At 42.1% G+C, this 15,558-nt stretch overlaps 1 protein-coding gene across 2 annotated transcripts in view; it reads right to left on the bottom strand.

The window, feature by feature from the left end:
- The window catches only part of magixb (MAGI family member, X-linked b), a 49,554-nt gene extending 34,370 nt beyond the window's left edge, over positions 1-15,184 (bottom strand). The window contains exons 1-3 of one of the 2 annotated variants that reach the window (XM_085394468.1): positions 14,675-15,184; positions 2,142-2,431; positions 242-358 (exon numbers count right to left, since the gene is read on the bottom strand). In XM_085394468.1, coding sequence (XP_085250594.1) covers positions 242-358; positions 2,142-2,421 — 397 coding nt within the window. In that variant the 5' untranslated portion in view covers positions 2,422-2,431; positions 14,675-15,184. Of the gene's footprint in view, positions 1-241; positions 359-2,141; positions 2,432-14,138; positions 14,390-14,674 lie in introns of those variants that run through there. The other variant, XM_085394467.1, reaches the window with a different exon arrangement.
- Between the last annotated feature and the right edge of the window lie 374 nt (positions 15,185-15,558).

Raw genomic sequence — 15,558 nt, 5'->3', positions numbered from 1 at the left:
ACAAAATATTACCAACTAATAAAAGAGACATGCCCTTATAAATCAGTATTTTCATTCAATTCAGTACAATTTCATTGAAATGAACTGAATTACACCTGGAGACAATACATTTGCTATTAGGGCATGCCACATGGTAGCATCAGGATGAAACTGCAGTAGACAAGATAAGATATACAAAGGCAAGATAAATACAGGAATACTGGATATAAAGATAAGAAGTGAAACCCAGGAGAGGACTTACAAGGTACAGCACGGAGGTAGAGGTTCTCTCTGATGACCTGCTGAAGTTGGCTGTCCACTGATCCGGGTGTGAAGCACTTACTCAGATACAACCTGAGGTCCTTACACAATGTGGGGCCTGAGAGAAGGGCACATAAAACAAGTTTGGCATAGAGATGAGGAAGGAGAGAGATAAGGAAATAAATCAGCTCAGTAAGCATAAACAGTCGGATGATGCATGCTTAAATGTATCTAAAGCGCTAACTTTTACTCCTGACAAGCTGGATTTAACACCAGTACTTTACAGCCTGCTGATGTCTCTATATCACTTCATAGTAGCTCCTGAGAATTAAACGTGCCTGTCCAAGTTCCTCGTGCATATACCTACAACAGCCTACTGAGGTTAATTGTTCCAGACACAACGGTAGAGGCTGTCACCAGAGGAGGCAGAGCCGCTCAACACAGCGGGGCTTTGTTTCCTCTCTGATCTCTTAATATCGTCTCGCGTGCTTTACGGCCTTTGATGGCAGGCCGCGTGCTGTTATGGATGGACTGAGCGTGTCTCCTGTTTGTCACTCTGACAGACGACCATTCTGTCAGTGCCTCCCCTGAAGGCTGTCGCCGAGCCATCCACACTCCTGTCACCCCCTATCCATGCTGGCTGTTACAGTGGTTCTGCCCAGGAGCAGGCAGAATTTACAAAGGGCTATTTAAAAAAAAAGGATCAGTGATATAACTTTATTAGTGGAGGCAGCATGTACATATGACTGGTCACATATGGCTGCTGTCTGTAAAGGGAAATGAATCTAGCCTGCCGCCCTTTGGGAGAAATGGCGGCTTTGTTCGTGATGTTACGAAACAGCTGCTATTTTCTAGTCTGCTGAAGAGCAAAATTCAAATCTGAACTGAATGAACTGACAATGTTTAAGCATATGTCTGAAGCCAGGAATAACAGCAATGCAAAAAAGATTTTCTGGAGCTTTGCTGTCATCAAAACCAGAGAATGAAATTTTAAATTTGGGTATTTTTGATTTGTGTGGCATCACTGCTCTTTTTTTCCTCTCTGCAGCATTAATGCTTGCTTCCTCTCGGGACTGTAGCCTGATGTCAGTATTCCGAAGCAGGAGCAGAGGGAGTTGTAGTAGTAGGAGTAGCAGAGGAGGTGTGGTACAGAAACCCAAAGCATCAGATCATCTATCAATGTCCACACCACATGCAGTCAAGCTGCACAGAGAGGACCAGGCAGACTTCAGAAATGATAATGGATCTACCGGTAGCAGAGCGACCAGGAGCAAAGGTCCCCATTTACGCCCCTGTGGCCAAATCGGCCATCAATCTAGCGAGCAAGGCCATCGGGAGGTGCAGTCAGGTGACACTTTGGTGACATATCGTTCTGTCCGCAGCCGACAAAGACATCCGTTCCCCCAGCCCCCTGTTCTAAACATCAAGGCCCCACTGCGAGTGACAGGCAACTCGATTGCCACACTCTTGTCATGCGTCATCAAACATTTTGAACTCCTACCCATGTTAACCAGTCCTCCCGACATAATTGACAAGCACAAATCAGCAGAGCAGAACACTACAGACCGACGATTTGGAGTGTGAGAGCTCGGGGGAGGGAGGCTGTTATTGTGCAGGAATATCATGGATGACAGCTTGGAAGCAAGTGTAGCAGATTGTTTGGGTGTAGACAGATGAAACAAGTGCAATGGCGTGCAAGATAAACAGTGATAAGTCACTGTAAACTGTCTACAGTAAGAGTGTGGGAATTTCAGATTAAGAATTAAGATATGTGAAGGGCCTTACCTGAAACAAAGCAGACCTGTGTTCACACATTTCATCGCCTTTGTGCCCATAATTTGCTCATCTATTTAAATGAGTTGCAGACTAATGTGTTGGCTGTTTTGGGTGCTGAGTCATACCTGGTGACACAGTTTTGATGCGGATAGGATGGGGGCAAGAGTTGAGGATACCACGGACATCTCCTAATGTCATCCCTAAAACTGGTGTTCCCCCAATCTCTAGGATGATGTCACCCACAGTGAGGCCACCACCCGGGGCTGACGTGACAAAGGGAAACTCTCCATAATCTGCTCCTCCCCCGATGGCGATCCCCAGCTCACCCGACGAACCTTGTAGAGGTACAAAGCTGTCTAGCACCTTTGAACGCCAGTGCAGCTTCTTCACCGCCGACTTAGACATGGCAAATGAACTGTTGAGAAAAGGAAACGGGTGTTTAGAGAGCGAGCAGAAGGCGTCAGGAAATAAAAAAAGGAGGGGAAAAAGTGTCGGTTACATAACAAGGAAGAGAAAGAACCTGTGACTTCATGTTATTTAACCTTTGTCAGTTTGCAGATGCCCACTGCCTGTGGAGTTGCTGCGTTTCACATCAGAGAGTCATGAATAATTCTAGCGTCACAGGTTAGGATGGCAGCTTAAAAGTCAAGAACAAGACAACATGGAAAATGTGTCTGTTTTATGCAAACATACAACAACACAACAGCCAAATGACTGTCCAGCCAAAAGACTGAGAGAAACTTTCCCTCATGCTCACTGTTCTCTTGGCTGACGTTTTATTTATGTGTAAACAAGCAGCACGGCCATGAGTGCACAGCCACAGTCACATGGGAAAATCGAGTGTGAGTTTGATGGAGGTATGAGAATCCATTTTCACATACTTGTCTTTATCCATACGTTTTCTAGATCATCAATAACCACGCCATTTATTTTCCCATGGATAGATTCTCCTACGCTCTGCTAGGGTGATGTTTTGTCCACTAATGGCAGCTGCTTACGGTAAAGAAGAGAAACAACAACCCAAAGCTGTACTGAAATACAGTTTTGGGTTGTTGCTTTTTTGTTAAAACACATTTCCTGGAGAGCAGCTGTGTGTTGGGGTGGGGTGGGAGGGTGCAGGAGGATGTAGCTGGCACGGTGAAGATTTGTTTGAGTCGTCCCTGATGTGACAGCTGCACTGCCAGAGAACAGACAATGTTCCTCTGACATTATCAGAGCAGCATTGTCACCTTAACACACGGTAAGACGGAGCCACACAAGGCACTATATCACAATCAAAAAGACAAACACAATGTGTGGACTAAAAGCTTTAGAAGTCAGGCAGGCAGATTTAATTTCCTTTGGGCAGCGTTTGGCGGGCTTTTGCCCTCAGTTTCCAGTCTTTATGCTAAGTTAAGCTACCTACCCCCCCGGCTCAGGCTTCATAATTACCATAGCAACATGATGGTGATATCAATCTTCTCATCAAACACAATTAAGCATATTTCTTACTTACTTTGGAACACCTCCACTAAGTCAATTTTGCTTAAATACAATATCCCAAATGGATACTACTGATTTCCCCTTCCAGTGTGGCCAGGAAATAAGCCATTACACTTCACTTCACCAAGATGCAATCCTCTTAAAAGGCTGTGGTGACCCCTGGCTAGGCAGGGTTAACATGCACAGCACCAGACCCGGAGCTAGTAGGGAGGCCCTAGGGTCCTCTGACCCAACAGACCTAATAAGTCTGCTTCAAAGAGTGAGAGAAGGACAGGATATTTCTAATCCTTTCCAGCTGACTGGCAAATCGACTTGCAGATCTGACAGAGATCCTCTTCCATCCTCTGCTGCTGCTCAGTTAAAGAAGGGAGGTCCCTGGTGTGTGTGTGTGTTTTTATAAGATTGAATTATAAAAAACAGAACCATGAAACCCAGAAATACAGATGGGTTGTTTGTGTTTTTGCAGTGCACTCAGTGAGTAACAGGAGAGGAGAGAAAAAGGGAAAAGCAGAGGTCAGATGGAGATCGAGAGGCGCCACCCTGCCTGAGGGTTGGCGTAGGACTCACTTATTTGACCTTGCAGGACTTCAGCTCAGGCGACATGAGTCAAAACTAGAGAAATAGTTGAACCCCAAAACACACATTTCTTTCTAGAACAACAGCCTGTCACTGTTGTTCAAGCACACTTGAATTAAACACAATCAAACAAGTAGCGTTGTTTACGCCGGCATATTTCAGCCTGAAATTATGCTTATCGCTTCAGTCTTGCCAAACAGTGCCCCCAGTCCCTCTCTCTACCCCACTGTGAAACCTTCTGCAGCTACACTGTCGACCTGCTTCTCCGAAGTCAGCCAGCCATCCGCCCACACAGAAAACACAGCAATACAGCGTGCATTAAGGGTGGCGTGAGGCCAGAATACAAACAAAAGCAACTTTTTCCATTTAATCATATTGTACACAACATCTGCACCGTCCCTGAATAATAAGTCTATAAGCCGTTGGTCTTTTCATGATTTATCTAAAGATTTCTGGGAACGTCTCAACAGTAAAGATTAAAAAGCTTAAAATAAAACCACTCATAGGTATAAAGCAGTATTCTGTTGGAACTACACAGTCGCATTGTGTTTCTGCTTAACGTGTGTTGCCTGAGATGTAGTTGTTGTCTTGACCTCCTGCGTCTGATGGGGGTTTAATGAGCCACAGCCTGTCAGGTTGTTGAAGCCTGACTCGTCCTGCTGCAGACACACACTCTGACACTCTCTCTCTCTCCCTGCTGTTGGTGTTGACACTACAAACTGGCCCTGCACGCTCATCTTACCATGTTCATTAAAAACACATTGTCATCAAGGCTGGGGAGGAGCAAGGGCTACTGACTCTACGCAGTGATCTTATCATGTTAGATTTAATAGATTACTAAGAAATCATTTGTTTGCATTTAATATAATTTTGAATATGATGATCTTACCTGTATCGGACCATATCTGTATAAATCAGTTACTCCACATAGCTGAAAATTAAGCAAATACAGGAGTGGCATGAATTGCAATTCCTTGAATGGCACGTTTTTAAAAACTGAAAGAGGAAGAAAGAACCAATCTACATGGACTTCCATGTTAAAACAAACTACACAGCAGAAATTTCATTTAGTCTCCATAGCTAATTTTCCACCTTTATGTCAACTGTAATGACTGATTTCTTGTGTGAAATCAGTGTGGAAGTCTTTTAAACCTGGATTATCTCTGATGACCACTAGTTGCACAAAGAAGTCTGCATGCATAGACTCCTATGGAAAATTGCCCTCAGCCCAGTAATCACTTTCCTAATGAGTTTGGCATAGTACGCTATGATGCTCATTTTGATGGATTTGATTGGCAAGTGACTACTATATGAGCATGCGCTGGCAAAATAGGACTTTACAAACCAATAGATGTTATCAATGCAACTTTGTCCATGTTTTAAATAGTCTGCAGTGCCACCTCAGCAACATCCAGGAAGCTGTTTCTTCAGTTTTAGTGTGTTAAATTCTAGCAGTTTACATGTATGCTGTTTAGCATTAATTAACAGATAGCAGTTGCCAAGCATTAACCAGTAACTTAGTATTCCACTTTCTGATTCACATATATTTATTTTTGGTTCCAAAAATCCAAGATGGCAATGGCCATAATGCTACAAAATAGGCTTCAAAAGGAGAACATAACCCAAAAGGTGATATTGCCTTTAGCCTATTGCATGAAAACATGAATGAATTTTCTGAAATACTAATTAGATTTTGTGTCATATGAAATTTCCTTTGATCAAAATCGCAAAACGTGACTGCTTGAACTGATTATGAGATGAAAATGATGAGCTCTTAATCATCCTCTCATGCTGATTCAAAGCAAACCTAAAAATATGCAGCTATGCTAGAAGCAATGTGACTGTCTTTTAAGCTAAAGTCAGCCACATGTTCCCAATAAGCATGGCAACATGCTGAGAGATAACAGCTGTAGTTTCTACCTTGTTCTTGATCTTATCAACCATCTTATCAAATAAAGAGCAGTAAAAGGGATCCCAGCAGTTTTGCAAGGATTTGGGCCCAAACCATAAACACAGGACTAATTGAAATATTAAATTATTAAATATTAGTTTTAAGATGTCGACAAATAAAAAAGTGAATCACTAAAGTCTAAGGAGCTTGGAAAGAGAGTGACTGGACTTCATTAAGTTGCTTGAACGAAACTTAAAGAAGTCCAGCCGTTTTCTTTCCAAGCTCCTTAGACTACCATGAGCTGGATGACTGAGAACCTGCACAGGCATGTCAGACATGTATCACTAAAGTTGTAAGACTAATGAAGCTGATCCTGTGGAAACATAAATCTGTGTACTTAATGCCAAATCAATCAAGAGGTACACTATAAGGAAACATGAACCAAGTTACCTTCACGTTACACCTACTGGAGCTGCTTGAACATAGAAACCTATGTTATGAAGCACCCAGTGCGCAGTTTTTGTGCTGATGTTAATGTCAGAAGAAGTTTGGAATTCTATGACGTCAAAGCTCTGCAACTTCAAGACTCACACTTCGACTTTGCAATAACACCACTTAGTAACTCATTGACTATCTATGAGGGAAGAAATTTCACAAATTGGTTGCAGCGGCGACATTCTTTAAAATAATCAGTGACAAATTTTTGTGAAGGCAGACTGTATGGCTAGGTGTTTGATTTTGATTTATACTTGATTTTATACATTTTATTTTTATACAATGGAACTAAAAATACCTGAATTAAAAGATAAAGAGGTGTGGTCCAAAGCTTTTGTCAATATAGTATCTTTCCACTATGAAACACATTAAATAGTGACATGGAAGACAGTAGGATTCATCCACTGGGGGCTGTAATTGCCTGTACATAATTTAATAGCAATTCATTACACAGTTATGAGCTTAATATGGACCAAAGTAATTGCCCCACTAGCACTGCTATAAGTAAAGCCATTCTGAGAGCATGAATTACATAGACTGAACAATATGCAGGGTCACAGATATCTAAGCCTATAAAAAGAATGCTCTATAGAGATTCCTGACCTTTAGGTCAGAAAAGAGCTGACCAATACATATCCTGTTTCACTGACTTCCTCTGCACCAGTGAGGATCTCTACAGTTTGCAACCTCTGCCTTTCAGTGTAATTTCAACCCCCACAGTGATCTGTCAGGGGCAAAACACACAACTCCTTGATTTAGTCTATTCTTAGTGCCCATTTTGTTCCTCATCATATCTGTTTATTCAGAAACTACAGTGCATGTGCTACAGGCTACGAGTCAGTGTATAACACAAACAGCTGTGCCTCACAGATTTCTGTATGAAAATGTCTTTTTGCCCTGAACTACATGAGCACTCATTATCCACAGAACATGTCGTTCTTAGCTAATTAACCACAATAGTTATTTTTCCAATAAAAGAAAGTGAAAGTGCACTTTAAGCCTCAACACAATATAATAACACCTTCTGAAACAGCAGTGCAAAAAGCTGCATTTATAGGTAACAAAATCCTTTACAGTGATTAGTCTAAAAGGCCATTTTACCCCTGGCAGTTCATAGTCATGATCAGAATATTTTTATTACACGACAAATTAACTTAGCGGTTATTTCAGGTTGGATCTCGAGGGTGTTAATTTATTAAAGTTACAGAGATGAGTTTTGCCACGGAGCTCAATAATTCAAAGTCAACTTGAAGCAACGAAGCAAGGACAAGAGGGAATAGCACTTGACATTGGACCGGACGATGTCTTGAAAGACCTTCAAGAAGAAACCCCCCCCCCAGGTGTAAGCAAAACACATCAGTTAAGACGGGTGAATAATTGAATTGCTCGGTAAAAAGTGTCTCTGGTGAGGCCAGCAAAACAAGAACATCTTGTCGTGACAGATTTATCCAGCAGGGCGAAGCCAAGGTGCACAGACTTCCATTCAAAGCAGCACTTAAAACTGTTTTATTGACCATACAGCTGTTAGCAATGAATTTAACCTTCGTTTTGGCACCTTAACACCTATTCTCAAAGTCTGCCTGTATCGATAATAGAGGTCCAGCTTTATGGGGAAAGCAGCGACTGTCAGCTCTCGTGATTCTCCACATGTTCCTGATGTCTATCTAGATGCCGGCCCTCATCCCCATCAAAGCCGTCTCTCAGCTTGTAGATCACTCTCTGACATAATCAGCTTTGACAAAAGCAGAGTTTGTTCAACTTCTTCCAAAGATGAGAAACTTTTAACGCAATCAGCGTTTTGCCTCTGAGTTGTTGCTCTAATCAAACGCCGCTCTCCCCAGTTTAATCATCTCATTTTAAATCTTCACGTCATTAATTGTTGTCCTGCTGCTTCACGAAGCAGCAGAACTAGTATGTGCTCATAAAAGCTTCTTGGTTGCTTTGACTTGGTGGAGTCACGCTTGCTCTGCTGTCCACATTTTGTTGCAGCTCTAAATGGAGCCTCCGGTAATGAAATTAGCCTGGGCAATTAGCTCAGCTATGATGCTCTTTGAATTTATGTAAGCTTATTTTGTATTTCATGCATGCTCGCTGAAATGCAAGGCGACGAACAGTTGTCTTTCCTAAATGTAAATTCTGGTGGATATTGATGAACTGACTTTGTGTTTTGTCAGCTAGAATGTGACCAGCATGCCTAAGCGCTCCATTTGTTGGTCTCTCTGCAAATGCTGGCAATGAATAAACAGAACAAAACAACAAAACAATAAGAGAGGGTTTGTTTGTTTTTATACAACGCTGCATAAGCCAGTCAGCATGACTGTGCATTACAAAATAATTACTGACCAACAACACTATTGCTCCACATCAAACCTTTGAAACGGCTATAATAAATGTCCACTGACATTCATGACACTGCGTGACACTGAAGCAGAAACAGTGTTTTTACTATTGCTGATTAGATCATCCAGAGAAGGTACGGTAAACAGATGAAAAAGGAACAAAGTCAAATAATTTTTGATCCTTGTTTCATAAGTGTTAGGATTTCCTGCTAATTTATTTCTCATGACTTTAAATTGCATGAAGTGTTACATTAATTATTTTCATAATCATTTAATCTCCTGCTTATTTTTCCAAATATTGCATCAACTTCTAAATCTGTAAAATGTAAAAACAACAACAAAGGCCCAGCATGATGTCTTTAAAAGGCCTAAACCAAAAGACATTTCAGTCAGATGGCAGCTCTAGTTAGTGTTCAACATCAAAGCTCCAAGCTCAGCACTTCATAATACACTCACTGCCACTTTATTAGGTATACTTGTAGTATCAAATGAATGAATTAGCTAATAACAAGGCATCAACTGAGTGCACTTAGGCAGACCTAATAATGTTATGAAGTTCAAACTGCGCATCAGAGTGAGGAAGATTTAAAGGACTTAAAAGTGGTGTGGTCGTTGCCAGAGGGGCTGTTCTAGGTATTTCAGCAATTGCGGCTCTACTGGGATTTTTTCCACACATCAATTTCTGGGATTTTTAAAAAAGAGGAAATATCCAGTAAGCAGCAGTTCTGTGGGTGAAAATGCCTTGTTTATGTCAGAGGTTAGAGGACAATGGCCAGACTGCCTCAAGCTGATAGGCAACAGTAACCACTCAGTAAAACCAAGGTATGCAGAAGACATCGCTGAACACACGTCAAACTGTGAAGCAGATGGGCTAAAGGGGCATTAGACCACATCAGGTGCAACTCCTGCGAGCTACGAGGTGGAAACTAAGACTACAGTTCATATGGGCTCACAGAAAATTGTACAAAAAAAGATTGGGCAAATGTTGCCAGATCTGATCAGCCTCACTTTATGGTGTGACATTCAGATGATGGGGTAAAGATTTGTTATAAATAGCATAAAAGCATCCTGATTTCTATCAGTTTTTCAGGATTTTGGTTGTAGAATATTGTAGGAGATTATTTTTTGGCACACTCTGGGCCCTTAGTACCAGTTGAGCAACATTTAAATGCCACAGCCCACCTGAGTACTAATACTGGACATGTTCATCCCTTATGGAGAAAGTGCCTTCTGACAGCTGTGTCCAGTAGGATAACAAGACACGTGTCACAAATCTCAGATGATCTATAACTTATTTCTTGAACATGACAATGAGTCCCCTTTACTCAAATGGCGTCCACAGTCACCAGATCTCAATCCAATAGACCACCTTTGGGATGTGGTGAAATGGGAGATTACAGTATAATCATGGATGTGCAGCTGGCAACTGTGTGATGCTATCATGTCAATAAGAGCCAAAATCTCTGAGGAACGTTGCCAGCATTCCTCATCCTGGAGACTACACGTTAGAGAGTTAATTAGCAGGTTAAAAGGAAACTGTTATCAGAATGCAAAGAACACAGCCATGATTGTCCATGTGTTTTAGATTTATTTTTCTTTATATCTAAAGTATTTTAACTAAACGAGTGATTGAGACACATTGACTGATTCGTTCTGACGAGATAAAATAAGGTTACACTAAATGACAGACTTAAAAATAATTCTACTCAGAAGAAGAACAAAATTAACTCACCTAAGCTGCCGTCACATATGGGAGTGAAAAGAGTGAGTGCAGACCTTATATAATGTGAGCAGGTGAATTCAGTTGAGCAACAAAGGAACACGGGAGCCAATCAGTAGTGAGGAAACCAGGACAGGAAGTGAGGTAAGGGAGGTGAGGAGTGGATGAGTGAGGAAAAGAACAAATGAAGTAAGACTCTTTGCTACAGGTGGATTCTGGAGTCAAAACAGTAGCACTGACATGTTAAAGGAAGACGTGTAACATTTGTAGCTATGCATCACTACTCTATACAAAAGGGTGACAAATAAAACCCAATATAATGTGTGAGGTATGAGGTATTTGGCCTTCAAGCAGCACCAGAACAGCTTCAGAACTCCCTCGACTGATTCTTCAGGAGATGTAAATGAAAGTATTTGTGAATCATTCTTCCAAAAAATATTTCCTCATTGGTGTTTTGATGGTGGTGACGGAGGGACACATCAGTTCAAATTTTTCCACAGGTGTTCACTCGGGTTAAGATCTGGTGACAGCGAAGGCCATAGCATTGATTGATCCACATCATTTTCATAATCATTAAGTCCCTCAGTGACCCCTTGTGCCTTTTTACGGATATATATTGATTTGTACTGGCCCTTCCACTAGACGTACATGTGAACCCAAACCATCCAAGTATTATTATACATCCCATTGCATAACAGAGCCAGATCCTCTCACTGTGGGTCAGGAGTTCAAGGTTTTCCTTGACCGAGTGACCCTACTCTGCATAGTTTCTGATTACCTTTCTCCTGATTGACTTATTGATTACTCACCTAATCATTTATGTTCTAAATGAAAAGAGTGGTGAGGCACACTGCTCTTAGTCTTGCAGCATCCTCCCAGGAGGTGTTGGAGGTCAGCCAAGTAAAGCATCTTAAATAACCAGTGACCTTAAATTCATGAGACTGGTGGAGTGGCAGACAGATGGAAAATGCACAGGAAAATTCTCCCAGCTCCGACTTTGTCGCCTTATCGCTTACCCATGCCCTGACCTCTCGCTCCGAACATTTACACCAAACTGCACAAGCAACACCGGGTGTACTAAACCTCCCTGATGCTCACTCTCTCTCAAATCTAGGGCATGGGAGTGCTCAACATAAAACAAACAGCAGTGGCAGATTTATAAATATAAGATTAAATGCTTGTGGGTTCAAAATGCCATGCACAGTGGCATACACATGCACTAAAGCATTTTCCACTCTTGCACAATCAATATAAACTTAGCACAATGAATAGCTGATAAGAATAGAAGGAATGAAAAAAAAAATTCTCTGCACGGCATCAACAAATCCAAAAATGAGTTCATGTTTTTATTGAACTATTACTAAGCTGCTTGGGTGTTGACGACAAAAGGGGATTTAGTGCGAGATCCAAAAATTGTTGAGCTTTGGAGCAACACCCAGATAAACACACAAACACAAACACACACACCTGAAAGGATAACACCAGCTCAATGATGCTCGCCTTGGGCAAACTGTATATTTAGAGTCACGGGATCAAGGTCAAGGCAGGAGGCATGTTAGTGGGTCACTTTATGTTGTGCAGACTCTCGGCTCCTCTGAGGACCAGCTCTGTGACAACAGGTCCCCTTTTACGCAAAAGTGGTGCACCCCTCGCTGCGATCCCAGATTAGCTCTCATCAGGAAGACGGAGCAGTTTAATTAAACACAGCAGATCAGCTCCTCAACAGTGATGATGGATAAGAGAGACCAAAAGGGAAAAGCAGAAAGAAATTAGGAAAATTCAAAGCGGATGGAAAAAATAAAAAAGGGGGAATCAGTGGAAGCCTGGAAGGAAACAGAATCCAAACAGAGAAGGGTGCGGTAACCTTATGAAAGAATGGCTGAAATCATAATAACAAAATGAATAATTCAAAAGGAAATGGGAGGGAAGGTTCAGTTCACTATAATGAGCATTTTTGTGAGGTCGCAGTTTGGTAACCTAAGCAGGCCCTCAAGTATATGTGTCTGTGTGTGCCTTCAGTTGTGTGTGTGGAAGAGAGATACTGCTGATTCAGTAGGGATGGGTGAAGGTGACCCTCGCGCTTGCTCCTGCTGCCAGTCTCACCACCTGATATTGATCCCAGTTGTCCAACTCAGATCTGACTCAAGGATACATGGATTCATTGCCTTCTTGACATTTCAAATATGGAACTGTGTAAATTGTAACTCCACACACTAGCATTGATTAGTTATTGATTTTCTACCTAAGTCAGAGTAAACCACTTAAAGGCAGCTTCGCCGATCCAAACTGAATTTCAGTGTGTGTGCAGGTATGGCCACGAGAGGTAGTTCCAGCATGGGCATGCTTTTGTTGTTGTTGAAATTTCATATCAGACTGCACACAAACTGCCGAGAACTAAGAATAGAGCAAGCTACAACTGTAGAATTCAAAAGCAGTGGCTGGGAGCAAAGGTTTGGACCACAGATGGGAGAATGTGCCTGCGTAGCCCTGCCCTGTCAAGGGTAAACTGCCTTGAAACACACACACACATACTTTGTTTTCACCACACCTTAAAACAGATGCATGAATATTCATGATGCCGAAGGACACAGGAGGTACATAATTAGACAATCACCAACTCCCAGATGACATGCATTACTACGACAGAGGAGAAATGCACCTCACTTCATCCTCCCCTCTTATTAGCGGTGAAAGGGGAGTTGACATGCATTTCCACTTACTGGTGGTTAAAACTTGAGCTGGATAACTGGAAACAAAAGGGGGACAAATGCAGAATAAAAGGCTCTCCTTATTTATGTGCAAAACAGGTGCTGGATGCATAGGTGAAGCTAAGGCAAAACAAACAGTGTGAGTACCAGAGCAGAAGGAGCTCTCAGTGTGTGGACTACCTAACACACCATGTATGTTGCTCTACTAACAAATTAAAGATTTATATTAACAGCATAATCTTGACTGCTTTCTAAACCCAGGGCAATGCACGCTATTAACTCAGGGTTACACATCCATCAATTTAATACAAGATGCCTTTATCGAACCAGGACACACCCTAAACGAACTGCAACAAAGACACTCACACACGCAAGCATGTACAGAGAGCTGCCAGGCACTTGTTCACATGCATGCACACACCTGGCTGTGAACTATAGAGTGCATTTTGCAAGTCAGTCTATTTCTGAGGGCAAAATGGGTGCAGGTGCATCGAGCATTTCATTAAGACCATTTCTGGAGCAGGGGATTGAAAAGTGGAGAGAAAAAACACACACGGGCGAATGGATTTATGAAACGGGGCTCAACAAACTTTCGAAAGCCATTCAAGGGTTCATGTGCACACAGATACACACAGATACACACACAACCAAGCATGCGCACGTGATTAACAGCTGCTACATCTGTTAAAACTGACATTGTTATCCAAAAGATCTGCCACCCTAATCACAAACCCACATTCTTCACACTCTCTCTCTCACACACACGCAGGCTGACTAGTTTACATGCATACACACACTCTCTCTCTCTCTCCTCTCAGTCCACCCTCTACCTCCCCCCTCATCTCACCTCACACACACTTGGCTTACACACAACAAATTCTCAGATTTCCCATATTTAGGGAAATACTAACCTGCCTTGCCGCTGACACACACACATCCTCTTCAAGCAGTTCAGCCTTTCAAAGAGGATCCGTTTGAACGCGTCTATATACATTGACCCGACTGAGGTTAAATGACAAGCCAGTATACTTAATTAAAATGAGTTGCTTTGTTAAAAAGCAACGGCAGTAACAGTAGCAGCAGCAGTCCGGTGTATAATTTTTTTTTTTTAAAAGGTGTGGGAATGCAGTGATGTGTAGATGCTGCCACTGTATCCCAGACAAAGTCAGATACGATGTGCGCGGCTGACGGGATATATTTGGACACTAGTGATGCTCTGAGAGCTGTGCTGATCTTAGAGAGAGAGAGAGAGAGGGAGAGAGGGGAGAGGAGAGAGAGGGAAAATAACACACACACACACACTGTCGGCCAAATGTGACAGCGGCCGCTCATAATTTGTAACAGCTGCTGCACTGCTGTGGGCAAACCAGCGTGGAGGATGGATGAAAGACGTGGTTACAAATGTTTAACTTGTGCAATAAGTGTCAATAATAATGGCTAGACTTACCTCCATGTCCGCCTTACTCGCTTCAAATCCTCCCTTCCTTGTTTGCGAGATGGTCCAGGTTAATTGTTTACGGATGCATAGTTATTTGATCGATGCAACTGCAGCAGCTAACAAAAAGACCAACATCGGTACTATCGATTTGACCGGGTAGAGGTGTCATTGAACTGCAGGCGCGGTGCTCCCGGGGCGTAAGTGAGAAAGACAAAATTAGATTAGGCTTTACTGTCCGGTTGAAAGTGCGGGTATAGGCTGCAGCTGGTGCAACTAAAATGGACTTTTGCAGCGATAGAAACAGTGAAAGCATAAATGGCAAGTGAGAAGGTTATCTTGAGAAGTTAAGGAGCACGGAGGGGAGGGAATAAAAGAGTTAAAAGTACCGCCCCTGTTAGGTCTCTTTGTACCTGCAGCAGCAGCAGCAGTAGCAGCATCACTTTTCGCTTACGAGTTAAAGGCGTGAAAGCAAGATTTAAACAGGAGACTTTCTAAGCCACAATTGCGCTGCAGGTTATTTAATCCAGCGCTGGCAAGCGTGGTTTCGTAATAAAACCATAAATGTGAGGTTAGTGAAGGTGAGAATCTAGGTTGTCCTTCAGGGATGTTGCAAGTATGTTTTGGGACGTATGGGAGCCCGGATACACCGCTGGCTACTGCTTTTCGAAACACGAATGAAAACTGATTTCAAATGCTTGTAAAATTATGAAAATAATGCAGAAATAGTCTTATAAACTTTACAGTTTCAAGAATACCGACTGGAAATATTATATGTTCTTAAAATTTACCTAAATATTCCCCCAATATTTCAAATTAGAATGACTACTCGGTCCTTATTGTTTTTTAATTAAACGCAAACAATTTCACGGCACTGAGCATTATCAGGGACACGT

The sequence above is a fragment of the Rhamphochromis longiceps genome, linkage group LG20 (assembly GCF_057381845.1).
Source record: "Rhamphochromis longiceps isolate RC_006_pf linkage group LG20, R_longiceps_female_GT1.1, whole genome shotgun sequence".
NCBI lineage: Eukaryota > Metazoa > Chordata > Actinopteri > Cichliformes > Cichlidae > Rhamphochromis > Rhamphochromis longiceps.
This window is presented reverse-complemented; position numbering and strand designations above follow the sequence as displayed.